The 26,868-nt window shown below is 45.5% G+C and overlaps 1 protein-coding gene across 2 annotated transcripts in view; it reads right to left on the bottom strand.

Annotated features, from left to right (window-relative positions):
- mettl26 (methyltransferase like 26) overlaps positions 1 to 24,421 on the bottom strand; it is a 41,521-nt gene extending 17,100 nt beyond the window's left edge. Inside the window, exons 1-3 of one of the 2 annotated variants that reach the window (XM_078558384.1) lie at positions 24,079 to 24,421; positions 13,795 to 13,957; positions 4,645 to 4,704 (exon numbers count right to left, since the gene is read on the bottom strand). In XM_078558384.1, coding sequence (XP_078414510.1) covers positions 4,645 to 4,704; positions 13,795 to 13,957; positions 24,079 to 24,272 — 417 coding nt within the window. In that variant the 5' untranslated portion in view covers positions 24,273 to 24,421. The remainder of the gene's footprint in view (positions 1 to 4,644; positions 4,705 to 13,794; positions 13,958 to 24,078) is intronic. The other variant, XM_078558385.1, reaches the window with a different exon arrangement.
- Between the last annotated feature and the right edge of the window lie 2,447 nt (positions 24,422 to 26,868).

Raw genomic sequence — 26,868 nt, 5'->3', positions numbered from 1 at the left:
GGTTTAACATTTCATCTTTAACTTTTCATTCTAGTACGATGAGACACTACAGATCCCCACCCTGTTATGTTCAAGGATTTTGCAGAGAAGTTAAAGAAAGGTCGATCAAAAATAATGGAGGTTGAATGTGGGCATTTTAAGGAGGACAAGGTTTAAAGAAGTGGTGAAATTGGCAGGGGAGATATCGTTGACAAATGTGTGGCCAAGGTGGGGAGATTGAGTGGTTAGGAGCTGTGCTGGGAGCTGGTGGCAAGCTTCATGGAGCAACTAAGTCTGATAAGGAATGGGGGCAGATGGGCAAGAAGCTGCTGGACTTGGGGGTTGAGGACTGAGCTGGGCTCCGACCAAGAGCAGTGGGCAGACAGCCAAGGCTTGTAATCAGGGGAGGAGAGATTTGAATTAACTTCCAGTATTAAAATGTTGCCAATTTCTTCAGTGTCCTATTATGGGGAAACAAAGTAGCAATTGACAACTTAACTAGAAAGTTAAGCTTCAAAACTTACCTTTTTTAAATGTTTCAAAGTTACTATTGAAACATTTCAGGGTGAATGCTTTCCTTCTACACTGGCAATTTTAGCAAAATGGAATTGTGATCAGTCAGCCTCAAAAAGCAGAAAAATACGCAAGTTTACAAAGAAGGAAAACTGAAGATCCAGTCGAAATGATCATACTAATTAAAATAATAAAATCCGCCCTTGGCTTGTTAATGCACTGGCCTTTGTGAAAATAAGTCACACAGACCAGGAAAGTTCTGCGTTCATGCTGGATTCGCTGTTTCAGCCAGAATGCAGTAAGAATGTGTTTAGTTCTGGGCTTGGGGGAGGGTGGAGAGAAAAAAAAATGGCTAGTTTGTTCAGACTTTAGAATTTAAGAAAGGTCCAATGCCATATCCCATCTGCACAATGAATAAACTCTAATGATTGTTGAAATTTGAACCCTGATTAACATACATTATTCTACTCTGTTCTTTCTGTCATTGGGCGGGATAATATGGAAGAGCAGATAGCATGCACACTGCCCCACCTTTCCCGGAAACCACATCTCTACGCCGGCCCAACCTGCAGCAATAAAGCGCTGCGAGACTCATTAGCGAGGGCGGGAGTGCCACCCTCTGGAGCTGCTGGCCAATCTGATTGGCGGCAGCTCCCTAGTCCTGGCAGTGCCAGGAAGGTGTCAGTGGCAGCTGCCAGGGCTGAAGGTGAAGAGTGAAGCCAAAGGCCTAGAATCCCTGGAGCAGTTGATCCGGGGTCTTAGCCTCCCCTAACTCTCCTGGGGCCGAGGAGAGGGGCAGGAGGGGGCGGGGGGAGGGTGTAGGTTTAAGGGAGAGAGTGGGTTGGAAGGAAGGGGCTGTTTCTTCTAAGGGGGCTCTGCCCTGCAATTGGCAAAGGGCAGCTCCCGAGTGCGACCCACCCCTTCCCACCTTTTAACCATTTCAGGTTAAAAAATTGGGCTTCCCGCTCCCATCCTGCTCCCCACGCCAAATGTATTATGATGTGGGCAGCATATTATCTGGGTCAATTGGATTGATAACAAGCCTAACTTGCCCTTAACTGTTCATTTAAATATGGCGGGTGGGCTGCCGATCTCAGCAGCCTCCCCTCCCACCCCCGTATTATGAAGGTGAGGTCGGGGGTGGGTGGGAGGGTGGTGGAATGGGTGCACACCCCATTTTACATGCCTCCTCCCCACTGCGGGAAACACACCTGCTGGGGAATGTAAAATTCAGCCCTTTGTTTTTGCATTACTTTTATTTTACAGAGAATGATTGATTGGAAAACTTATCTTAATTCAGCTCTTGGCCACAAAAGTTGATTTTTAATTATCTTTTTGAAAGAAGAAGAAATGATCTGCTTGCTATAATTGATGCGTGCATGGTGTGAACAGGTTTGGGCTCTGCTGTGATATCCAACATGACTGATAAAACTAACAACACTCGCTGTTTAACCTCATAAGGGAAAATCAGCCACTTATGTAAGATATCAGCATGTGGCCTGTGCTCATGGAAACAAACCTCAGTATGAGTCACACTGCATCTGGGAGAGAAGAGCATTGGAGAGAAGTACAATCACCTTAGGAGCCCACAGTATATTAACTACTACTTTTGAAGTAATAACTTCATAACAGCAATTGGGGGATGCGTAGCGTAGTGGTAATGTCACTAGACTAGTAATCCAGAAACCCAAACATGGGTTCAAATCCCACCATTGCAGCTGGCAGAATTTAAATTCAGTTAAAAAAAAAAATCTGGAATTAAAAGGCAGTCTCAGTAATGGTGACCATGAAGCTATCATTGTTTGTCATGAAAACCCATCTGGTTTAATCTGCCATCCTTACCTGGTCTGACCGACAAATGACTCTAGACCCACAGCAATGTGGTTGACTCTTAACTGCCCTCTGAAAAGGCCTAGTAAAGCATTCAGTTCAAGGGCAATTAGGGATGGGGAACAAATGCTAATCCTGGGGGCCTTGATAGGGTGGAGATGGTGAGGATGTTTCCTCTTGTGGGAGAATCTAGAACTAGGGATCACCCATTTAAAACAGAGATGAGGAGAACTTTTTTTCAGAGGGTCGTGAATCTTTGGAACTCTCCTCCTCAAAGGCAGTGGAAGCAGATTTTAAGGCAGAGCTAGATAGATTCTTGATAGGCAAGGGGGTGAAAGGTTATTGGGGTAGGCAGGAATGTGGAGTTGAGGTGACATTCAGATCAGCCATGATCTTATTGAATGGCAGAGCAGGCTCGAGGGGCCGAGTGGCCTACTCCTGCTCCTAATCTGTATGTTCAACAATGGCACCCACATCCAATCAACAAAAAAAAAATTAAGAAGCAAAGCAGAACATTAAATTAATATTAACATCAGCACTTTTATTGACTATGATGTAGCCAATCAATGTAATTTCCAGCACATGGATTACGCTTGCTTGGTGAAAGCAGTGGCAGTTTCAAATTACAGATAACAAAGCATTTTAGCAGCCGAATTATTACTTAACACCAGCAGATACCACAAAAAAGTAAAATTGAGCATGAACAAAAGGGGAGGTGGTGGCATAATGGTATTGTCATTGGCCTAGTAACCCAGAGACCCAGTGTAATGCTCAGGGGACCTGGGTTCAAATTCCACCACAGCAGATAGTGGAATTTGAGTTAAAAAAAAAAATTAAAAGTCTGATGACCATGAAACCATTGTTGATTGTCATAAAAACCCATCTGCTTCATTAATGCCCTTTAGGGAAGAAAATCTGCTGTCCTTTGCTACACTACATGTGACTCCAGACCCCTGGCCAAGCCAGCAATGCCCATGTCCCATGAACAAATAAAAAAAAAGCATCATGTGCTCTTCCATTTAAATAGAGCCCAACAAAAACTAAACATGCTACCATGCTTCCCCAGTGCACCATTTTCAAACAAATAAAAAATATCACACATCCGATCTAGTTCATTTCAGTTAGCATCACTCTGGCTCACAACGGGACACAGCAATTGATTTAAGGTGCCAGCTGTGCCTCAGTGGTAGCACGCTTGCCTCTGCATCAGAAAGTCATAGACTCTGGTGGGACTCGAACCTACAACCTTTGAATCTCTTATACAACAACAGCTAGAAATCCAACACGCTATCCGTTGCGCCACAGAGGCCAACGCATCAGAAAGTCATAGGTTCAAGTCCCACTCCAGAGACTTAAGCACAAAAACTTAGGCAGTGCAGTGCTTAGAGAGTGCTGCACTGTTGGAGCAACCACTCTTGGATGCAGGTGTTAAACTGAGGACGTCAGCTTTCTAAGGTGGATGTAAAAGATCCCATGACAATATTTCAAAGTAGAAGAAATTAGGCCCTGGGTAATATTTATCCCTCAATCAACATCACAAAAAAAGACAGATTATCAGGTCATTATTACACTGCTGTTTGTGTGAGCTTGTTGCATGCAAATTGGCTGCCATGTTTCCTAAATCACTTCAAAAGTACTTCACTGGCAGTAAAACATTAGGACGTTGTGAAAAGTGCTATATAAATGCAAATCCTTCTTTCAGCACCTCTGGGCTTTGTAGTGTGCAGTGGGGAGGGGGAGAGGAAAGTGAAAATATCAGATCAGCCAGGATTCCTACTTTGAATCACGATCTAATGATGTCTGCTTGAAAATATATGGGTAAAAATGCCAAGTGCAGACATAGCTGGGCTGAACTGTGACACTCGGTAAGTGACGTGCCTAGGGGATGGTAGCGTAATGGTCATGTTACTGGATTAGTAATCCAGAGGCTAGCAATCACCCCATTTACCACTCACCTGACATAAACTCAACATGACAATCACCCTCAGTATTTCAGAATTCTGGATGGTTCCACAGATCCTCCTACTCCACTTGCCCAGTATTGCTTATGTATTCAGTTCAATGGCTCAGACTTAGCATAGCTTGCCCAAGGACACACGCCAAGGCTCTCAGTATTTGCATTATAAACTTCAATCCATTTGGAGTACAGTGCTGTACATCACTTCTCTTAAAATAAATGACTTGGCATCACTGTGGGCAATGAAAATAATGTAAAACCTAATTTATTTTCTGAATTATTAACATGACAAAAATAATACTGGATACGACAGAAGGCAATAAATCTTTCCATTGACATCGAGTCCTATCTTATGAATTACTTACCCCGTAAGTGATGAGTAAGGCCTTTGGTTTTAATAACTGACCAGCACCCTTGAACAGACCCTGCAGGAAACAGAGGATTGCAAATAATTATTAAGTAATGGTGTTAGATGCTACAATTATGTCTGTCTTTTCAAACATCTTTTCACTATTCCTCGCAACCTCCTTTGTTGTGCACAGTGAGAGCTATTTAGGTGGTGCCATCTGTGATTGAAGCTAAGCTTTCAGAGAAGATGCTTCTCAAGACGGAGTGGGGCGGGGGAAGCGGGAATGTGTGCGGCCCCCACTTAGCAGTGTCAAGGCACTGGAAAGAGCAGAGGAGGAGGAGGAGGTTGATATGTTCCTGGCTCATGGTAAAAGGAAAAACACCAAAGATGGATGGCATAGGGTTACAAAAACGGTATTTAAAGGGGTAAAGAGAGAGACTACAAGGTTTTTGCCAGAGGTTTATTGCATCTCCTTGGCAATAATTGGAAAAATCCACAACCAATCACCAACAGCAGTAGATACTGGTGCTGGTGGCACACAGAAAGCTACCACTGCCACACTGTCGTGGCTCTTCGCTGAAATGTTGAAGTGCCAAAGACCTTGCTTATTTTTTTTTACAAAAGTCTTCAGGGATGCAATCATTTGCTGCAGTAAGTCACCAACAAAATCTGTTCGCCAAGTACAACAACAGACTTCGAGCGCCAGAGAGAATTACAGAGGCTTATCTGATGAAAATGGAATTTCCATGTGTTATTTTTGTATGTTCAGTATGTATGTCTCTTAAAAAGTGATGACACCCTATCTCAAAGTAGATCAAAGCATTTCCCTGACAATCCTGGCTTTCAGCTACAGAATTACAAATTTTTATACTTGCAGTTCTCCTGTGACATAAAGTACAATTTCTGATTGTTACCATATGTGAAGTTCAGTTTGAAAATGTAGAAAAGGGAATGTGATTGTTGAAAGCCACTAAACTGCACAGAGTGGCTTCACAGATATGGGTTGGAAGTTGTGAGCCAAACCATTCAGGTGTGAAATCAGGAAGCACTTCTTGAACAAAGGGTAGCAGAAATGAGAACTTCTCTTCCCCAAAAGTCTGTGGATGCCAGGTCAATTGGAATTTCCAAGACAAAACTGTTACATGTTTATTACAGGTAAGCATATATCTAATGACATGGATAAAAGACAGGTAAATAACATTTTGGTACTGATCAAACTAGTTGAATGGTGGAACAGGCTAGAGAGATTGAAAGACCTTCTCCGGTTCTTTTATTCCTATTGCAGAATTGTGAAATTGAATTCACTCATTTTGAAAATGCATGTGTTAACATCAGCAAATAATCACAAAAGCTCAAATGTAATAAAAAACTGAATTAATTCACAAGTGTCCTTCAGAACAATGAGCCTGTGGCCCACATGCAAGCCCAGTTCATTACTTGCTTGGTTCTTGTTGCTCTTTGAAGTGGCTGAGCAAGCTACTCCTCTGAAAACAATCACTTACAAAACATCAAAAATAAGGAAAGGAAATGATGGGCCAATTGGCAGGGGCCCAACAAAGCAGAACCAACTTTGGCGATGTCTATACATTCAACCCTGCAAAGTCATCCTCACTAACATCTTGAGGCTGGTGCAGCTAATGCTAGCTGTACTCAGTGAACAGATTTTATGTGCAGTGTGTATAATCTGTAAAATGCACCACAGCAACTCACCATGGTTACTTAAAAAGTCACATACTCCAAAGCTATTAATGTTGATCTTTTGGAGCGGGAAAGAAACTGGACTCCTTGTCATCAGCAGTGACGGGGAATAGGTTTAGTGGTTTACATTAAAGAGAGTCTTTTATCAACATACAAATAGTCAAAAGAGGGGTAGGGCCGATTAGAGACCAAAAGTGAAATTGTTATTGAGGTACTGATCTTTTTTCTTTAATGGGGTGCTAGGCCAGCATTTGTTGCTCACTCCTAATTGCCCTTGAGCCAACTGGCTTGCTAGGCCATTTCAGAGGGCAGCTAAGAGTTAACCATATTACACTTAGGCCAGACCAGGTAAGGACAGCAGATTTCCTTCCCTGAAGGGTATTAGTGAACCAGATAGGCTTTTACAACAATTGATGATAGTTTCACAGTCAGCATTAATGAGACTAGCTTTATGTTGAAGATTTAATTAATTGAATTTAAATTCCACCTGTTACCATGGTGGGATTTGAACCCGTGTCCCCAGAGCATTAGCCTGTGACGTTACCATGATGCCACCATCTCCCCCTGAAAAGGAGTACTTTCCAACATGTCATCTCTAGAGGAGGATGCTGCTAAAGTCACCACAAAAGAGGAGGCAGTAGAGAAACTGGATATTATAAAAATAGATTAGGAAGAGGTACTTGGGTTGGCAGCACTCAAAGTGGTGAAGTTGCCCAGGCCAGATGGATGCATCCCAGGTTACTGAAGGGTGAAAATTTCTGGCCACAATCCTCTAATACTCATTAACCATGGGAGTGATGCCAGAGGATGGGATGAATGTAAATGTTATACCCCTGTTTAAAAAAAGGGATAAGGGATAAACCCCAGCAATCACAGGCTGTCAGCCTAATGCGGGCAGCGGGGAAAACCTTTCAAGACAATAATCCAGGACAAAATTTATTGGCATTTGGAAAAAGTTTACTGGGCATTTAGGTTAATAAATGAAAGCCAACGTGGAATTTGTTACAGTCAAATCGTTGTGTGTTTGACTTTAAATGCAAATTGTAACTTTAAGCTGACTAACTTGATTGAGTTCCTCAATGAAGTGACAGAGAGGTTTGATGAGGGTAATGTGGTTGATGTTATATATGTGGACTTTCAAAAGATGCTTGACGAAGTACCACATATGAGACTTCTTAGCAAAATTGAAGCCCATAGAATTAAAGGGGCAGTGCCAGCATGTATAGATAAGAAAACAGAGAGTGGTGGTGAACAGCTGTTTTTCAGTGGAGGTAAGTAAGCCGTGGTCTCCAGGATCGGTATCAGGAAAACTGCTCTTTTTTGATATATATTAATGACATGGTAAAAAAGACACAGGGCTGAATTTTCCCAGAATTGCACTAAGTGCAGTAGCGGGCGGGTAAAATGGAGTACTACTCGCCGATGAAAATGGTAGGTTTTCACACCATATCTTCCTGAGCCCACCTCATTATATACTCACTCCCACGAAACATGCCATTTCCATGGTGGGTGGGCCCTCATTCGTCCGCTCACCATCACCCCGCTGTTGCATCACACTGACCGCCATCTTTAAAAGGCAGCCGCCAGCAAAGCGCTCATCGCCACCAGATCACCATCGCTGTCCGGGAAACATGGCCAGCAAAGGCAAAAAGACTGCAGCCCCCTGCTTCAACGGCGGGTCCCTCGAGTGACTGCTGGATGCGGTGGAGGCCTGCCGGGATGTGCTCTACCCCAGCTCTGGCCGCAGGATGGGTAGCAATGTCACCAACCAGCTTGGGAGGCGGTGGCAGCAGTGGTCAGCGCCAATGCCCTTCAGAAGAGGACAGCCACCCAGTGCCACAAAAGGATGAATGATCTCCTCTGTTCCGCCTGGGTAAGTCACACTTTTTATCACTTCCAACTCACACACTCACAAACCCATCACACACCCACAAGGCCCGCATTCACTGTCAGTTCAAGGGACATCACCATTCACTCTCTCTCACACACCGTCATTGTCCTCATCCCGTCCATGGGACCACTCACCGCCCACACAGGCCAGGCATACTTATCATCTGGCCCAGCAGGCATCCTGATACACTCTCCACATCTCTATCCATGCAGGACAAACTGGCTCACAACAGGAGGGAAAGGTCGCAGACAGGTGGAGGGATGCCGGAAGTCAAAGTGCTCTCAGAATTTGAAAACAGAGCCATCCAGCTGGCTGGTGAGGATGTGGACCAGTCCTGTGCTGACAGTGAGGTCAGCGTTGCTCTACCAAGTGAGGATCCAGCAGTGCAACATCCATCAGATAACCGCGAGTGATGTGTCCTCTTTCACAGGCCACTGCCATGCACTAATTATCTCTCCTTGCTTTCGCAGGCACATCTGGGAAGCAACAGATGGAGTCTACGACCCAGAGCCTCCAAGAAAGCTCTGAAGAAACCTCTGAAGAGGAATCTGAAGGAACCGTCCCTGAAGTCCCGTCACAGGGCTCACCCACACCCTCCACCAACGCAGAGACACACACCTCGGTGGGTCCTAGCTTTAGAGTGGCCTCGGGATCACAATCTGATGAGCACATCGCACTTTCTGATCCACAGCAGGCAGAGACAGGGACTTACCAGGTCCCCGGCACTCAGGGGACTGCTGGAGGCTAGAACGTTGCTGAGTCCGAGTCAGATGACGAGCCTCTGGACTCGGTCATGTCACAGTTGCTGGAGCTGCAAAGGCAAGCTTGGGAACATCAGGAAGGGATGCCTGCTGCACTCCTCAGATTGCAAGGCACAATGAAGGAGTTCGTCTGTCTTCAGGCTGAGGTGAGAGCGCCGGCATTGCAATGCACGAAGGTCAACACTGGCAGGGTGGCGGCCGCCATGGAGACCTTGGTCCAGGATGTTGCTCCCGTGCTGCTGCACGGGCTCAACTGCATCGCTGATGGCATAATTAGCCTCCAACAGTGTGTATGCGAGAGGGGTGCTGGGCAGCTCGATCTCACTCCAGCTACCCCTTCCGCTCACAGAGTCAGCCAGGGGCACCCATAGGGAGGAAGATCAGCAGGTGCACACTCTGCGGCCTCCACCCAGGTGACTCTGAGAGTGGCTGGCCATCTGACTCCCCTCTTCCTGTGACCTCCACAGATCCAGCTTCACAGCCAAGGAGGGTGCCACTGTCACACAGCAGGACCCCGAAAGCAAGCCGGGGCCTCCAAGTGCCGGCCCTCCACCAAAGTCATCACAGACAGGGGGTAGCAGTCAGCAGGCTGCCTCCACCTCCATTGTGGACGTCTGGAGAGCACCAAGAGGTAACGGCAGGGTTAGGACAGTTAAGGACAATTAGTTGCAAAGCCTGGGCATGGGTGTTAATCACTTGTACATAATGTTCATTATTGTCAATAAACTCCTAAGAATGTCCCCCTGCCTGTGGCTCCTTGTTCTGATGAGCAGTGTCCGTGTCACTCAGATGTGAAACCTTTCTGTACAAGATAAAAGGCAGGTGTCTCAGTCCAGGGCCTCTCCCCTGTGCTCTGTGCAGCCTTCAGATCAAAGTGATGGTCCAACCTCACACTCCCTGGAAACATTACTGATGCCTGCACCTCGGCGGTGCTGGTCATTGCTGCCAGAATGTAGTGGGCAGGCGCCACAGAGTTCCGTCTCTCTGTGTGCTCTCAGCACCTTTAAGGTCGTGCTGGCCCCCATCTCACCTGCATCTGTGACCAGTGACGCTGTGCACCAGCTCCTGAGGAGCAGAGGTGCTGAAGGCGGACACAGCATCAGATGAATCTAAAGTTTTATGGCTGCATCTCTGAGATGGCCCTGATCATGGAGCGCAAGCGAGCTGCCCTCAGCCAGACAGGAGTCAGTCATTCACAGAGGCTATGTGAAGATCTTTGGAGCGTCCTCACTGCATGTTGTCATCATCCTCCTGCGATTGAGCAATTATTAGGGCCTCCAATGCGTCTCCATGACAGGAGCCTTCTCACAGGGTACTGGCGCTGAGATAAGCCAAACTGGAGTCAAACATTCACAACTGCAATGTGAGCATCTACAGGGACACCTCACTGCATGTTGTCATCATCCTCCACTAATCTGGCAGCTATGAGGGTCTCCCGAGTGCACCTGCCTTGTCGAGCCAGTGCGAAAGCCTCATCCCCATCGTCATCACCACCCTCACCTCACCCTCATTCCCATCAGCGTCCTTGGAGGAGACCTCCAGCTCCTCCATCTCCTCCTCAGCCAGTTTCTCATCCCATTGTAGCGCCAGGTTGTAAAGGGCGCAGCAGACGATGATGATGATGTGTGACACCCTCTGCGGACTGTATTGCAGGGCTTCACCAGACCGGTCCAGGCACCGGAACCGCATCTTCAGCATCCCGATGATCTGCTCCACCAAGTTGTGAGCTGCTGCATGGGCCTCATTATAGGTTGCTCTGCTGCAGTCTGAGGTCTCCACATGGGTGTCATCAGCCATGGCCTCCGTGGGTAGCCCTTGTCCCCAAGGAACCAATCCTGCAGCTTCTGTGGACCCTGGAAGACTGCAAGGATCTGTGAGCAACTCAGGATGTAGGCGTCATGCACACTCCCTAGAAACCGTGCACATACCTGCAGGATGTGTTTCTGGTGGTCGCATACCAGCTGCACGTTCAGTGAGTGAAAGCCCTTGCGGTTGATGAAGTCCACCATGTGTAGCGATGGAGACCTGAGCACCATTTGAGTGCAGTCAATCTCACCCTGCACCTATGGGAATCCCGAGATCAGGGCGAATCCAATGGCCCTTGCATCCTGGCTGTCCCGGTCCCGGGCGAAATGCACAAAGTTGTGTGCCATGGAGAAGATGGCATCCATAACCTCATCGATGTATTTGTGGGTGGCAGATTGTGAAATCCCACAGAGGTCACCTGTGGAGCCCTGAAAGGAGCCACTGGCATAGAAATTGAGCGCCACGGTCACTATCACAGCCACTGGCAGTGGATGCCCTCCATGTCCCCTTGGCACCAATTCCTGCAGCAAGTGGCAGATGTAAGTAACCAGGTCCCTAGACATGCGCAGTCATCAGTGACATTGGTTCTCAGTTATCTGCAGGAATGACAGGCGGTGTCTATAGACCCTGGGTGTCACTAGGTGCCGACCAGCCATGGCTCGCTGTCGCTCCTGGTCAGTGTGTGCGGGAGCCCCTGCTGCCCCTTCTTCATGAGGTTGCTGCTCCTGCCTTTGCACACCCAGGAGCTTCAGTCACTCTCTTCTCCATTTTCTACGGTCTCTGTAGGCCAACAGGCATACAGCTAGGTCACCAAGATCCATTATCCTGATGTGGTCCTCCTGCAGCAAGAAAAAGGGGCGTGGTTATCATGGCTGTACTTAGCACCTTTCCTGGCCCTGTGTGACCGACCCTTAATGCTTCCCGGAAAGTGCTGGTCACCCCTCGGATGGCCAGAGATGAGTGCGCTGCATGGCTGCCCTGTCAACCTGTGACATGGGGGACACTGGTCCAAACCGGGATGCTGAGATTGCAAGGGGCTGTGAGCACCTCCAGCAGTGACTGCTACATGGCCGGCATTGGCGAGGAGATTGTACAACGTGTGCAGTCCAACTGCTCCATGGTCCAATAAAGTGGCGTCTTGCCACTTGAAGTCTGTGCCGGGGGGGTGAGCGGGGTGGTTTGCAGTGAGGGAGGTAACGTCTGGAACACTTGGTGGCCCTTTGGTGCCTCTGCGTTGCTTGCATGGGTGGGCAGGCTAGGAGCCCAACCCCAATCAGATCACTGTGGCTGTGCCTGATCTGTCTCAGTTGCAGAGGCACGGTCAGTTTAGACAGGTGTTCCTGATGCGTGGCCACTTCCCTCGATTACCTGTGCGCGGGATGCAGCGCCAATGCAGCACTTGACAACCCCCCAAGCAGTCACCTCCGAGGCTGGCCAGCACTTGCCCCCAGGCACCCCTCCCCACACCTCAGCTATCGCCTGCGGGGCCAGACATCAGTCCCCCACCCACCCCAGCACCCCTGAGGCCTGTAAACAGTGGGTGAGCTGTGGAGAACGCTGCTGTTCACTCACCTCAGTTCCCCCAAAGTGAAGCTGCCAGGTGCGCGTCACCTGTGTGCGGTTGTGAAACACGTCTCCGTGCTTTTCCGCCGACGTGGATGGACGATACGGCGGGAGTCCGAGAGCCTGGCTGGATGGCATTTTAATTAAATGCTAATGTATTACAATTAGCTCCCTGCCGACCAATGGTGGGAAACGCGGCCCGCTGTTGGCTGGCTGAACGGAAGATTGCGACCTGCCTTCACGCCGTCAACAAGTGGGTCCCGCCATGTTTTCCGCGCTCGCCACCTATCACGCCTGCTGCCAGCTCGCTCAGAAAATTCCGCCCATAATGTCAAAGATTGAAGACGACACAAAAACACAGAAATGTGATAAACAACGAGGAACATAGTAACAGACTGGTAAAATGAGCAGCATGAGGCAGATGAAATCTAATGCAGGGAAGTGTGAAATATGATACGTTTTGGTGGGAGGAGCAATGTAAACATTATGTGGAGGCGGTGATGTAAGGGCAAATTAGGGACTGGAGTAAGGTTAAAGTTCACTGTAATTTTGTAGTGGATGGAAACCAAGCTTAATATTTATACATAATCTCATGATTCATTTACTTTCAAGATAGATGATTTAATTTCAATAAATGTCACTGGGCTTGTAATCCAGAGGCCCCGCTAATGCTCTGGGGACATGGGTTCAAATCCCAACATTGCAACTGGTGGAATTTAAATTGAGTTAATAAATTTGGAATTTAAAAAAAAGTCTCGATAATAGTGACAAACCAGTGTTGATTGTTGTAAAAACCCATCTGGTTCATAAATGTCCTTTTGGGAAGGAAATCTGCTATCCTTACCTGCCACTCAGTTGTATCAAAGCCTACAAAAAGGAATGAAGCCAGACAGACCACCTGGCATCAACCTAGGCACTGGAAATGGCACACCCAGTCCTGTCGACCCTGCAAAGTCCTCCTCCCTAACATCTGGGGGCTTGTGCCAAAAATGGGAGTGATGTCCCACAGACTAGTCAAGCCTGACATAGTCATACTCGTAGAATCATACCTTACAGACAATGTCCCAGACACAACCATCACCATCTCACCAATAGGACAGACCCATCAGAGGTGGCGGCACAGTGGTATGCATTATAATATATTTCTGTTAATGATATACCAAAGGAATGAATAACAAAACATTAATCCTTTATTGAAGTTAAATTTATCTGCAAAGTAAATGAATCATGACATTATGTATAAATATTAAGCCTGGTTTCCATTCACTACAAAATTACAATGAACTTTAACCTTACTTCAGTCCATAATTTAATTGTTGAACTGAATGTCTGGATTAGGTGCTTGTCCTACATTTGATCTTTCAAACATGCAATTCGACTTAGTTCTTTGGGAATGACAGCTATAGATCGATCAGAATGAATTCATACAGATGAATGGAGCTCTTACCTCAGTGCACTTTATCTCTGTGATGTGGATCATGTTGATATTTACAATAAGATCAAAGGAGTTTGGTTTCAATCCTCCCCAAGCCTCCCAGCTCTGTGAACAGTCAATGTTAAGTGGCTGCTTTACATTTTCCACTCTTGTCGCTGCAATATATGCTGAAATGCTAAAGAAAACAATGAAACCATGTTTAGGTAAGTCTTTTAATAAGGCAACCGTGCTAAGTGATGAATATGCCACTGGGAAAGGCACTATGCAACAGCAATTCAATTTAGGCATTCATACAATCATCTCTACCTCAAATTTAGCAATTACGAGTCCATGCTCATAGTGCGTAGAAAAGTGTACATCACCCTTCAAAGCATCATGATAGACAAGCTGATGTCTGTCAAATTTAGATGGTGATTGCTTGAGCCACCTATGTTCAGCATACTAATTCACTCAAATAAAAGCAGGCGGGAAAAAACACCATCAACCAGCAAACTACATAGCTCCAAGCAATCAAGATCACACAATTTATTCCAATTTCTTATTAGTTTCTCAACTATCTGACTACCTAACACTTAGAAAGAAAAAGAGAGAAAAAAAAGAGGAAAAGCAAACATTCCAAAAAAAAAATCAACTGGATTAGGGTAGAATCAGAGACAAGTCATGAAGCTTTTTTATAGGTCCATGTGCAATGCCTTACAAGATCAACCATACTCTTTGAAACAGTACCATAAGATCTATGGGGGCAGATTTAACATTTGATCTGTTGGCATTTCTGGCAGTGCACTGTCTAGAATTTTGTGCTCAAGACTGGTGGGGGACTTGAACCCACAACTTTCTGACTCACAGGCAAGAATGCTACCCACTGAGCCATGGCATGGACTCAATGGGCTGAATGGCCTACTTCTGTAACAAAAAGAGAAAATGCTGGAAAAACTCAGCAATCTAGCTGAAGAAGATTCACACGGACTCAATATGTTAACCTCTGTTTTTCCCTCCATCGATGCTGCCAGGCTTGCTGAGTTTTTCGGGTGTTTTAGAACAATAGAACCATAGAAAATTTACAATGTAATAACATTTTTTTCTCCTTTAGTTTGTCAATGCAGGCAGTTGTGAGGATGTGATGGGTGACACTAGTATCACAACAAAATGTAATGGTTAACTTAAAGGATTTCTTAGGTCCCTTATTAAAATAATATCAATCATGCAGCAATGTTGTTTTCCTTTATTTTCATTGTTACAATTGGCAATCATACCCTTTGTGTTTGGCACACTATCTTAACCTTGTATCTGCTTCATTAAAATGTCTCCTCCAAGTCCATTCTCTATATAATTTAGTTAATGGAATTAATTGCTCCCCAAGCTACATCTATTAAATCATTATGTACAGACCTCCAGCATTTGAAAATTAGGCTAGGAATAATTAGTCCACTTCAGTAAGGATAATTTTTCAATCTTTTGCAATGGCCCTACAGGGGTATAATGTACGTAACACTTGAAGCAACCGCTTTTTAAAAGATGTCTTCAATAATCAATTATAAAACATAATTAGCAAAACCAGATATATTTTTCTAACAAATGCTTAATGATAAAATCTTTATCCTGGGATATTCGTTCAAATTGGGTGATACATAAGCGCCCAAATCCTTCTAAGTTCCTCCCATTTTTTCACTTTCAATTGTGAGGTTACCTGAAGCTTGTTGCAAACAGACTGTATGTAAATTGCCCAACATACAGACTCATCCACTTCTCATCACTACAACGAGTTAGTAACCTTCAAACGCACAGGTTAGTGTGCAGCAACTGTGAATGGCAGTCTTGTATGAATGCCCATACTTGCCAGTAGATTCAATGATTAATATAAATATATTTTTTAAAAATCAAAATAATTCATAGGGAGCAGATGATTTTTTTTCAATACATGCACAAAAACAGATTAAGCTACAGGCTTCACAGACACAAAACCAGAAAATGCTGGAAATACTCAGCAAGTCAGGCAATATCTATGGAAAGAAAGACAAAGATAATTTTTCAGGTCAATGACCTTTCATCAGAACTGGGAAATGTTAGAGATGTAAACAGGTATTGAGCGAGTACAGAGGCAGTGAAGTGGGAGGAGGGGAGAAAAGGTCAAAAGGAAAGGTCTGTGATAGGGTGGAAGGCAGGAGAGATTAAATAACAAAAGAGATGATAGTACAAAGCAAAAAGGGGTGATAATGGGACAAGCAAAGAAACAGAAGATGGGCCTAGAGGAGGTGTAAATAGGAAAAGCAGAGTCACTAGCAACAACTGCTGGTGGAAAAAAGGAGGCACTGGTTAGGATTTGAAATTGCTGAACTCAACACTGGGGCCAGAAGGCTGCAAAGTGTCTAATCAAAAGATGAGGTGCTGTTCCCTGAGCTTCTGTGGAGCTTCACTGGAACAATGTATTAAGATGCTGAGGTCAGAGTGGGAGTAGGGTAGAGAATAAGGTGACAGGAGACTGGAAGTTCAGGGTCACACTTTTTAAAAATTCTTTCATGGGATGTGGGCATTGCTGGCTAGCCAGCGTTTATAGCCCAACCCTAATTGCCCTTCAGAAGGTGGTAGTGAGCCGCCTTCTTAAACTGCTGCAGTCTGTGTGGCGCAGGTAGACCCACAGTGCTGTTGTGAAGAGAATTCCAGGATTTTGACCCAGTGATAGTATAGGAACGGTGATATAGTTCCAAGTCAGGACAGAGTGGATTGAAGGGGGACCTGCGGACTTAATGGAGAAGCTCCAAAAAGTGATCACCCAATCTGTGTTTGGTTTAACTGACATGTATCCTAGTAATATTAAAATTAAACTTTTGGCACAAAGATTCAAGATGCCCTTCTTCAGAACCTTAGCTTTTTTCCTTACTTGTACACAGAATAGCATACACAAATGAAACAGCGAAGTAAAAACTGAAAATGTTGGAAAAACTCAGCAGGTCTAACAGCATCCGTGGAGAGAAAAACAGTTAATGTTTCGAGTCCGTATGACTCTTCATCAGAACTAAAGAGAAGTAAAAGTGTGATGAAATTTATACTGTTTAAGGGGGTTGGAGCAGGTGAAGCTAGAAAGAAGGCCAGCAATAGGTGGGGGCAAAGGAGAGATTGCCAGAGATGTCATGAACAAAAGGACAAAGGGGCGCTAATGGTAGTGGTACTGGCTAAAGGAGGTGCTGATGGTGTCATTAAGGTAAGAAAGCAGAATGTGATAATAGTAGGACAAGGGTAAGCACTCTAGGGAAGAACAACATGAACAAATGACAGATGGTCCTTGTGGGGGTGGGGTGGGGGGAAGGGACAGTGGTGGGGAAAAAAGATGGAAAATAGGATAAAAGTTGGGATAAAACAATGAATAAAAATGAAAATAAATGAAAACAAAAATAAGTGGATAAAAAATAAAAATAGAATATTGAAAAAAGGGGATAAAAAGGGGTGAGGATGGAGGAGAGAGCTCATGGTCTGAAATTGTTGAACAATGTTAAGTCCGGAAGGCTGTAAAGTGCCTAATCAGAAGATGAGGTGCTGTTCCTCCAGTTTGTGTTGGGCTTCACTGGAACAATGCAGCAGGCCAAGAACGGATATTTGGGCATGAGAGCAGGGTGGTGTGTTGAAATGGCAAGCGACAGGAAGGTCTGGGTCATGCTTGCAGACAGACCAAAGATGTTCCGCAAAGTGGTCACCCAGTCTGCTTTTGGTCTCTCCAATGTATAGGAGACCGCATTGGGAGATGCTGTTGGACCTGCTGAGTTTTTCCAGCATTTTCTGTTTTTGTTTCAGATTTCCAGCATCTGCAGTATTTTGCTTTTAAAACAGAGAAGTAATTTGATCAGAGGGGCGTTGAAGCAAACAAGTGGTGGCATTCAAAGTGTAAGAAAAAATAACTAATTCGAAGCAAAATAATGAGTATTTCAAGAAAACATGTCCAATAACATTGTTATCACAAAACAGCATCATACAAAAATTGTAGTTATCTAGTAAAATATTCATTACAATATCCACATTTGTTCCATACCCACACATATTCATATGAAAAACATCTTAATCTCATGCAGTGAAAAAAGATGTAAGTTACAAATGGCCTCTGCTGGAGCTATATATGTGATGACTAACAAAAGGGCTCTGAAACAAAATGACGTATTAGTGTCATCTTAACCTAATCAATCATGTCAGAACCTTTGGAAGAAATTCAGATTTAGTCTGACAAAATAATTTCCGCACAGCAGGGTAAACACCATGATGCAATAGACAAATAAATAAAACATCGACTTAGGAAAAGATATTGCACTGTAGTCCACCCATTTTATCTTTACTGACATCTAGCATTTCCATGCATTTAGTTATGAACATACGAACAAGGAGTAGGAGTAGGCCATTTGGCCCCTTGAGCCTACTCTGCCATTTAATAAGATCATGGCTGATCTGATAGTAAACTCAAATCTGCATCCTGCCTACCCCGATAATCCATCACCCCCTTGCTTACCAAGAATCAATCCACCTCTGCCTTAAAAATATTCAAAGATTCCACTTCCACTGCCTTTTCAGGAAGAGTGTTCCAAAGACTCACGACCATCTGAAAAAAGTTCACCTCATCTCCATTTTAAATGGGCGGCCCCTTATTTTTAAACAGTGACCCCCTAGTTCTAGATTCTCCCACAAGAGGAAACATCCTCTCCACATCGACCCGGTGAAGTCCCCTCAGGATCTTATATGTTTCAATTAAGTCACCTCTTACTCTTCTAAACTCCAGCGGATACAGCCTAGCCTGTCCAACCTTTCCTCATAAGACAACCCACCCATTCCAGGTATTAGTCTGGTAAACCTTCTCAGAACTGCTTCCAATACATTTACATTCTTCCTCAAATAAGGTGACCAATACTGTACACAGTACTCCAGAAATGGTCTCACTAATGCCTTGTATAACTGAAGCATAACCTCCCTACTTTTGTATTCAATTCCCTCGCAATAAATGATAACATTCTATTAGCTTTCCTAATTACTTGCTGTACCTGCATACTAGCCTTTTGAAATTCATGCACTAAGACACCCAGGTCCCTCTGCATCTCAGAGCTCTGCAATCTCTCACCATTTAGATAATATGCCTCTCCTTTATTCTTCCTGCCAAAATGGACAATTTCACATTTTCCCAAATTCTACTCCGTTTGCCTATCTTAACCTATCTATTTCTTTTTTCCTTATATCCTCTTCACAACTTACTTTCCTACCTATCTTTGTATCATCAGCAAATTTGGCAACCATCCCATCCATCCCTTCATTTATATAAATTGTAAACAGTTGAGGTCCCAGCACTGATCCCTGTGGCACACCACTTGTTACTTCTTGCCAACCTGAAAAAGACCCATTTATGCCTATTCTCTGCTTCTGGTTAGCCAGCCAATCTTCTATCCATGCCAATATGTTACCCCCTATACCATGAGCTTTTATTTTCCTCAAAAACCTTTGATGTGGCACATTATCAAATGCCTTTTGGAAATCTAAGTACAGTACATCACCCCCTTTATCCACAGCACATGTTACTTCCTCAAAGAACTCCAATAAGTTGGTTAAACTTGATTTCCCTTTCACAAAACCATGTCGACTCTGCATGATTGCCTTGAACTTATCCAGGTGCCTTGCTATAGCTTCGTTAATAACAGCTTCTAACATTTTCCCTATGACAGATCTTAATCCTACTGGCCTGTAGTTTCCCGCTTTCTGTCTTTCTCCTTTTTTGAATAATGGAGTTACATTTGCTATCTTTTAATTTAATGGGATCTAGGGAGTTTCGGAAAAATAAAACCAATGCATCAACTATCTCACTAGCCACTTCTTTTAAGACCCTGGTCGAAGTCCATCAATACCTGTGTACTTGTCAGCCCGCAACTCCAACAATTTACTCAGTACCACTTCTCTGGTGGTTGTAATTTTCCTGAGTTCCTCCCTCCCTTCCATTTCCTGATTTATAGCTGCTTCTGGGATGTTACTTGTAACCTCTAAAGTGTAGACTGATGCAAAATACCTGTTCAATTCATCTGCCTTTTCCTTGTTTTCCATTATCAATTCTCCAGACTCACTTTCTATAGGACCAACGTTCACTTTGTTAACTTGTTTCTTTTTAAAATATTTATAGAAACTCTTACTATCTGTTTTTATATTTCTGGCTAGCTTTCTCTCGTACTCTAATTTTTCCCTCCTTATTAATCTTTTAGTCATCCTTTGCTGTTCCTTATAGTCTGTCCAACCTTCTGGCCTTGCACCTATCTTTACACAATTATATACTTTTTCTTTAAGTTTGATAATATCTTTAACTTAGTTAACCATGGATTGTGTGTCCATGCCTTGGACTTTTCCTTACTTGTTGGAATGTATTCTGAATTCTGAAATATCCCCTTAAATGTTTCCACTACATCTCTATTGACCTATCCCTTAACCTAATTTGCCAATTTACTTTACCCAGCTCTGCTTTCATGCCCTAATAATTGCCCTTATTTAAGTTTAAAAACATAGTCTCGGACCCACTCCTCTCTCCCTCAAACTAATGTAATATTGAAGCATATTATGGTCACTGCTACCTAGGGGCACCTTCACTATGAGATCATTAATTAATCTCATCTTATTGCACAATACCAGGTCTAGTATAACCCACTTTCTGGTTGGCTTCAGAATATGTTGTTCTAAGAAACTATCCTGGAAACATTCTATGAATTCCTCATCTAGGCTACCTTTGCCCATCTAACTTTTCCAGTCTATATGTAGATTAAAATCTCCCACGATTATCACCGTGCTTTTCTGACAAGCTCCCCTTATTTCTTCCTTTATGGTCTATTCTACCATGTGTTACTATGTGGCCCCCTAGGCCTGTACACAACTCCCACAAGTGACTTCTTGCCTTTCAGATTTCTCATCTCCACCCACATCCAGATTTCCTGAACTTAGGTGATCCCTCTCTATTGTTCTAACACCATCATTAATTAATAGGACCACCCTTCCACCTTTTCCTCGCTTCTTGTCCTTCCTAAATGTCCTATACTCTTTAATATTCAGGTCCAAATCCATGTTCTCCTGCAGCCATGCCTCTGTAATAGCTATCAAATCGTACTTATTTATTTCTATGTGCATTCTCAGTTCATCTGTTTTGTTTTGAATGGTTCGTGCATTCAGATACAGAGCCTTTAGTTTTATCCTTTTATTCTTTTTATAACCTCTAGTCTAATCTATTGATTTACTGTTAGATTTGTACTCTCTATCCCTTCCTGCCATGGTTTTTCATTTCCTGCAATAATACCTTGTCTCTACTCTTTGATTCTTCCAAAATTTGATCCCTCGCCCCACTACTCAGTTAAAAACCCCCTCTACTTCCCTAGTTACACGGCTTGCAAGAACACAGGTCCCAGCACGGTTCAGGTGTAGACCATCCCAACAGTACAGCTCCCACTTACCCCAGTATTGGTGCCAGTGCCTCATGAACTGGAATCCACTTCTCCCACACCAGTCTTTGAGTCACAGATTCATTTTAGTAATCTAATTTGCCCTATGCCAATTTGTACGTGGCTCAAGTAATAATCCAGAGGTTCTGCTTCTTAATTTGGTGCCTCAAGCTCTTTGCTGCAGAGAATGGTGTCAATCCCTCTGACAATACTGTCCCCTACTACCTCTACATTCTTTGTAATTCCCGCTGCTTGAATGGCTTCCTGTACCACAGTACCATGGTCAGTTTGCTCATCCACCCGGCAGCCCCCAATCGCAACTAAACAAGCTAAAAAACCCACAAACTTGTTGGACAGTTGCAAGGGCTGAGGGTCCTGCACTCCTACCCTCTAGTTCCCCTTACTTGCCTCACTTGCAGTCACACCCTCCTGTCCCTGACCACCAACCAAATCAGAAGACTCCATCCTAAGAGGTGCAACCGCCTCCTGGAATAAAGTATCCAGGTAACCTTCCCTCTCCCTGATATGCTGCAGTGTCTGCAGCTCGGCCTCCAGCTCAATAACTCCTGCAGCTGCAAACACTTACTGCAGATGTGTTTACCCTGGATCACACTGGTATCTAGAAGCTCCCACATCCTGCAATCGCTGCATATCACCTGCCCTGCCACCTCCAATATGTGTTAATTAATTAATTAATTAATTAATCATAATTAATAAAGCCTACACCTCCCAAAAGGTTTTGGAGCTGCCAGTAAACTTTTCCATACTGATAAAACAATACAGTGCTTACAATACTGATAAAACTAATAACACCAGTTACTAGTTTACCTGCTCCTTCTGCTGCACCAAAGTGGAAATCAAATACTGGAGACTGAAAAAGAGAAGAGAAAAAACATCTCCTCCCTGCCCTTCACCGAACCCCCCACTCAGCACACTTTACTTCTTGCAGTAAACCTTACCTAAAGCATCTCTTTCCCCCCATGCACTGAATTCCCACATTGAATCAAATTCCCAAATATACTCACTCGGTCTCTGTCTCACTCAGGCCGAAGTCTCTCCTCACTGACCGTGTGCCTCTTACTTGTTTACTCTTTACTTGCGGAGGGCAATGATTTATTGGGGTCGGGCTGGGAATCGGGGTAGTGAGGGGTGCGGAAGTGAAGATAGGTGATTCTCCTTTTCGAGAGAGTTTTCTGGTGGTCTTCAGCCCTCCTGTCTGTTTATAGGCAAGTCCCATCTCATTCTCTTGGGTCTTGACTCGTGAAGAATGGAAGGGAGGGCTCCCAGCAGAGCTCCCACGTCAAGAGAGAGTCAGCCATTGCAAAGACTGCTGCAACACTAGAAGATTCAGCAAAAGGTCTTCAAGGAACAGAAGCACTCTGAAGATCTGAAATGAGGTCCTACCAATGGCTAGAAGGTCAATCACTGGAGTTGACTCAGAGTCTTGGGGCCTTTACTACCAATTCCTGGGATCATACACCAGGTTCCACATGATAGCCCATGACAAGTGGAGCAGAAAATGTTAAAATGCCCCTGGAGATTCATGGCACCTACATGTGGCAGACCGGGGACTCATCACCAGCAAACCGCAAGACAAGGAAAATCCTAGATAGGGCAATTGACACCAGTAGGGGCTCATTGCTTGCATTTTCTGACATTCCCCATTGCAATCCCACTCATTTTTAGTTGGAATCATTAAGACAGGTTCTCCTTCCAGCTGTGGCATTGTTTCATAGGGGTTGACAGCTCTCTGACCCAAGCACCCATCCTTTCAGTGAGTTCGGGGGGCAGTGAACGCACATGTGTTATTCAACTATAAGAGCTATCACAGTCATTCAGATCCTGTCCATCCATCAAATGCCTGCATTTCAAGCAGAGAGGGTACCTGGATAATTGACAGCAGGAAAGCAGGCCATTTTTCCCTCCTCCATATTCTAGGGGTTCAGCAATCAACAGTGGCACTCCATCACTGCACTTCTGATCTAGCACATACCACAACATACCACATCATTGATCTGCAGGATGGTTACACAGTTTCATTTCTGAATCCTGAGCCTCTGGCTGATGATTTACAACCGAGATCCTGTTAGTTGTATTTGTTTCAGATCCTTTTGCTTGGATTCCAGTCATCCCAAGTCTTATTCATGCTCGTTCATCTTTCAGCACTGGCTGTTTGAGGCAGAATGAAGGAATAAGCTCCTAGAGCAACATTAACACTACAAAACATGATGATCCAGGCCTCCAGCTCCTTTGGTAACACTGCATATAAATAAAGCCTTTTTTTTTGGATGTTGCCCTGAGTTAGTTTCAATTTAATTTTAAGAAGATGTCATTGAACAGACAACTGGATTTCTGAAATGTTAGAGACTGAATGAATGGGAAATTGTTTATTAAAGTGCTAAATACACAAACCAGCAATGGGACGACAATTAGTTCTAATGAAAGAGTCACAAATGTTTCAGTTTGGTGAACGAGCTAATTAAAGCACTGACCATCGATAGACAGGGTGACTACTGACGGACAGGGTGACCATCAACGGAGAGCGAGACCATCGAACGTCAGGGTGATCATCCACGGACAGGGAGGGTGACCATGTTGGATAGAGTGACCATCCACAGACAGAGTGGCCATCGAAATGGACAGAAAGACCATCAGACATAGTGACCATCCACAGAGTGACCATCGACAGAGTGACCATTGACAGAGTGACTATTGAGGGACAGAGTGACTACTGACAAACAGTGATTATGAATGAACAGAGTGACTATCAGAGTGATTGCTGAGGAGCAGACTTTAATTAACCCTGCAGCTCAGAAACTCTTGCTGCTTCCCAGTCGCCTGTTGCTGCCCCTCCCTCACTCACCTCTCCAGTGCCCGCGGCTCCAGCTCGGAGGGCTGCCACAACACATTGGGCAGAGCCTGGGCGAAATAGACCGAGTGCTGCCCGGATCCTGAGGCTAACTCCAGGGCCAGTGCCGGGGCGCTGGGGCTCAGCTGTTGCCGGATCACATTCAGGATCGGCTCCTTGTTCCTCTCGGCGGCCGGAGCCACGATCATCCTCTGGATAGAGCTGGAGTAACTCCGGAGCAGCCAGAGAGCAGAGCGGACAGCCGGAGCCAGGATCCGCACCTGATGCAAACCCGGAGTCTCCGCAACTGGCAGCTACAAACTTTGCGCTGTTCCCGGCTGCTAGCTGCCTCTGCCGCTCGGCTTTGTGGGGTTTGTAGTCCAGTTCCGGTCCTCTCCCTATTCCCGCGGACAGACCCCAGGACAATGGTGGACTACAGCTCCCAGCAGGCACTGCGTCTCCCGCGCCTGCGCAATGGCCAGCTTCTGGCAGGGGGAATCGAATGACGAGGTCTCCAGGGGAAAGTGTCCTTTGGTTCTCACCCCAGCCCACCTCACCCCACACTGCCAGAGCCTTCTCCCTCATCTACTTACCCTTAAAATGCACGTATGCTTTTCATCTCAGTCACTCTCAGTGATAGTGAGTTATGTTCACCACTTTCTGAGTTAAAGAATTCCCTCTGAGTAAAACTCAAATTCCCTATAGATTTGTTAGTGACTATCCTTTCCTATAGATTTGTTAGTGACTATCCTTCCCTATAGATTTATTAGTGACTATCCTTCCCTATAGATTTATTAGTGACTATCCTTCCCTATAGATTTGAGTGACTATTTTGAATTCATTTCATGGCCCTCTGGTTCTGGTTTCCCCCAGGAGTGGTAACATCTTCTCTGTACTTACACTATCAAACCCAAGATCATAATTTAAAAGACCTCTGTTAGATCAGCCCTTCATCTATTTTCTGAAGAGAAGTTAGAATGCCCATCATCGCAGACCATGCATGTGTTATAGCAGTTCTTTAAACAGCGGTAATTTTAAAATAAACAAATACTGAGAAAGCAACACATGCCAAGTTCGAGAGAGATTTCAGCCCATGATCTTCAGACACATCTATTTTGCAATATTCCATTCATCCGTGCAAATAAATTTAGCACTTGGATGAAGCAGATGAGCAGCATCGGTCCAGTCAATGGACTGCAGCGGTCCGAGAAGGCAGCTCACCACCACCTTCTCAAGGGCAACAAGGGATGGGCAATAAATGCTGGCCCAGCCAGCGAAGCCCACATCCCGTGAATGAATTTTAAAAATGAGGTAAACCCCTCTGCAGTGATTTCTTGATGGCGGTGGGTTGTCTTAGATCAACTCTTTTTCTAAAACAAACTTTAAAAAATAATCTTCCCATTTCTCTTATTCAATCCACCTGCTTCAGTTCATTAGCCTTTTTTTATTGATTGGAGGGTCAGTTGTCTCAATTCCTTCCCACCCTCCCTTTTGTTTCTAACACACCACAATGGGCCATGTTTACCTTTGGTTTTCTGTTCCTAAGTGGAGCCCACACCCAAATTTTTCAGTCGATATTTCTGGAACTGCTGTTGTATTTCCAGCATTTTCTTTTTGAATAAAAACCTCTGATCAAAGGTCATCAATCTGAAACACTGGATAGAATTTAATGCCCTCTACACGGCGGTGTATTTGGAGGCGGGTGGGGGGGCGCATTTTATTAGGCAGGAGAGTGCGTCCCCGCTGTCTTCCCACCTCTGCCCGATAAACTTCAGACTGGGAAGACTCATGAACGGGCTTCCTGCCCAGATACTAATTGAGGACTTTAAGTTGGAAATTCATTAATTATTAAAGGAATGCATCCCACCGCCGCAGTTATTCAGCCAGTGGTGGGCAAGGGGGGGGTCACCACACGGCAAACTTGAAAAGCAAACTTAGTGCCTGATTGAGGGACCCGGCAGCAAGAAGGTGGTGATGTGGGGGGAAGGGGGGGGGGGGGCAAGAGGGGGAGGGAAGGGGGGGGGGAGGGGGGGAGGGAGGGAAAGGGAGGGGGGGAAGGGGGGGAAGAGAGAGGGGGGAAGGGAGGGGGTAGGGGGAAGGGGGAGGGGGGAGGGGAAAGGAGGGGGAGGGGAGGGGGGAAGGGAGGGGAGGGGGGAAGGGAGGGGGAAGGGAGGGGGAGGGGGGAAGGAAGGGAGGGAAAGGGGGGAGGGGGGAGGGAGGGAAAGGGGGGAGGGGGGAGGAAGGGAAAGGGGGGAGGGGGAGGGAGGGAAAGGGGGGAGGGGGAGGGAGGGAAAGGGGGGAGGGGGAGGGAGGGAAAGGGGAGGAAGGGGGGGAGGGAGGGGGGGAAGAAGGGAGGGAAGGAAGGGAGGGAAAGGGGGGAGGGGGGAGGAAAGTGGGGGAGGGGGGAGGGGAGGGAAGGGAAGGGGGGGAGGGAAGGGAAGGGGGGGAGGGAGGGAAGGGAAAGGGGGAGGGGGGGTTCTCGCTTTGAGCCCTTTCTTCGGACCTCTTCTTCCCACCAGCCAGCGACCTCCTGCCCACAACCCTGTCTCACCTGTGGCCTGGGTCCCTCGGCGATCGGTCTCTAGTGGATGCATTACCAGCAGTAGCCACTGTTCCCGATGGCCCTGATGGGCGATGGAGAGCTGCCAGCCTCTGATTGGCCAGCAGCTCTCTGGTGGTGGGACTTTCGCCCTCGGAGGACATGCGACGCTGGCCAGTTAAGTGCCTAACTCCGGTGGGCCTTTCCCAACGGGGGCGACATGAGGCTCCCACTGGTTGGAGAATGGCAGGCAAGATCCCCATTGC

The sequence above is a fragment of the Cetorhinus maximus genome, chromosome 15, assembly GCF_964194155.1.
Source record: "Cetorhinus maximus chromosome 15, sCetMax3.hap1.1, whole genome shotgun sequence".
NCBI classification, from domain to species: Eukaryota; Metazoa; Chordata; class Chondrichthyes; order Lamniformes; family Cetorhinidae; genus Cetorhinus; species Cetorhinus maximus.
This window is presented reverse-complemented; position numbering and strand designations above follow the sequence as displayed.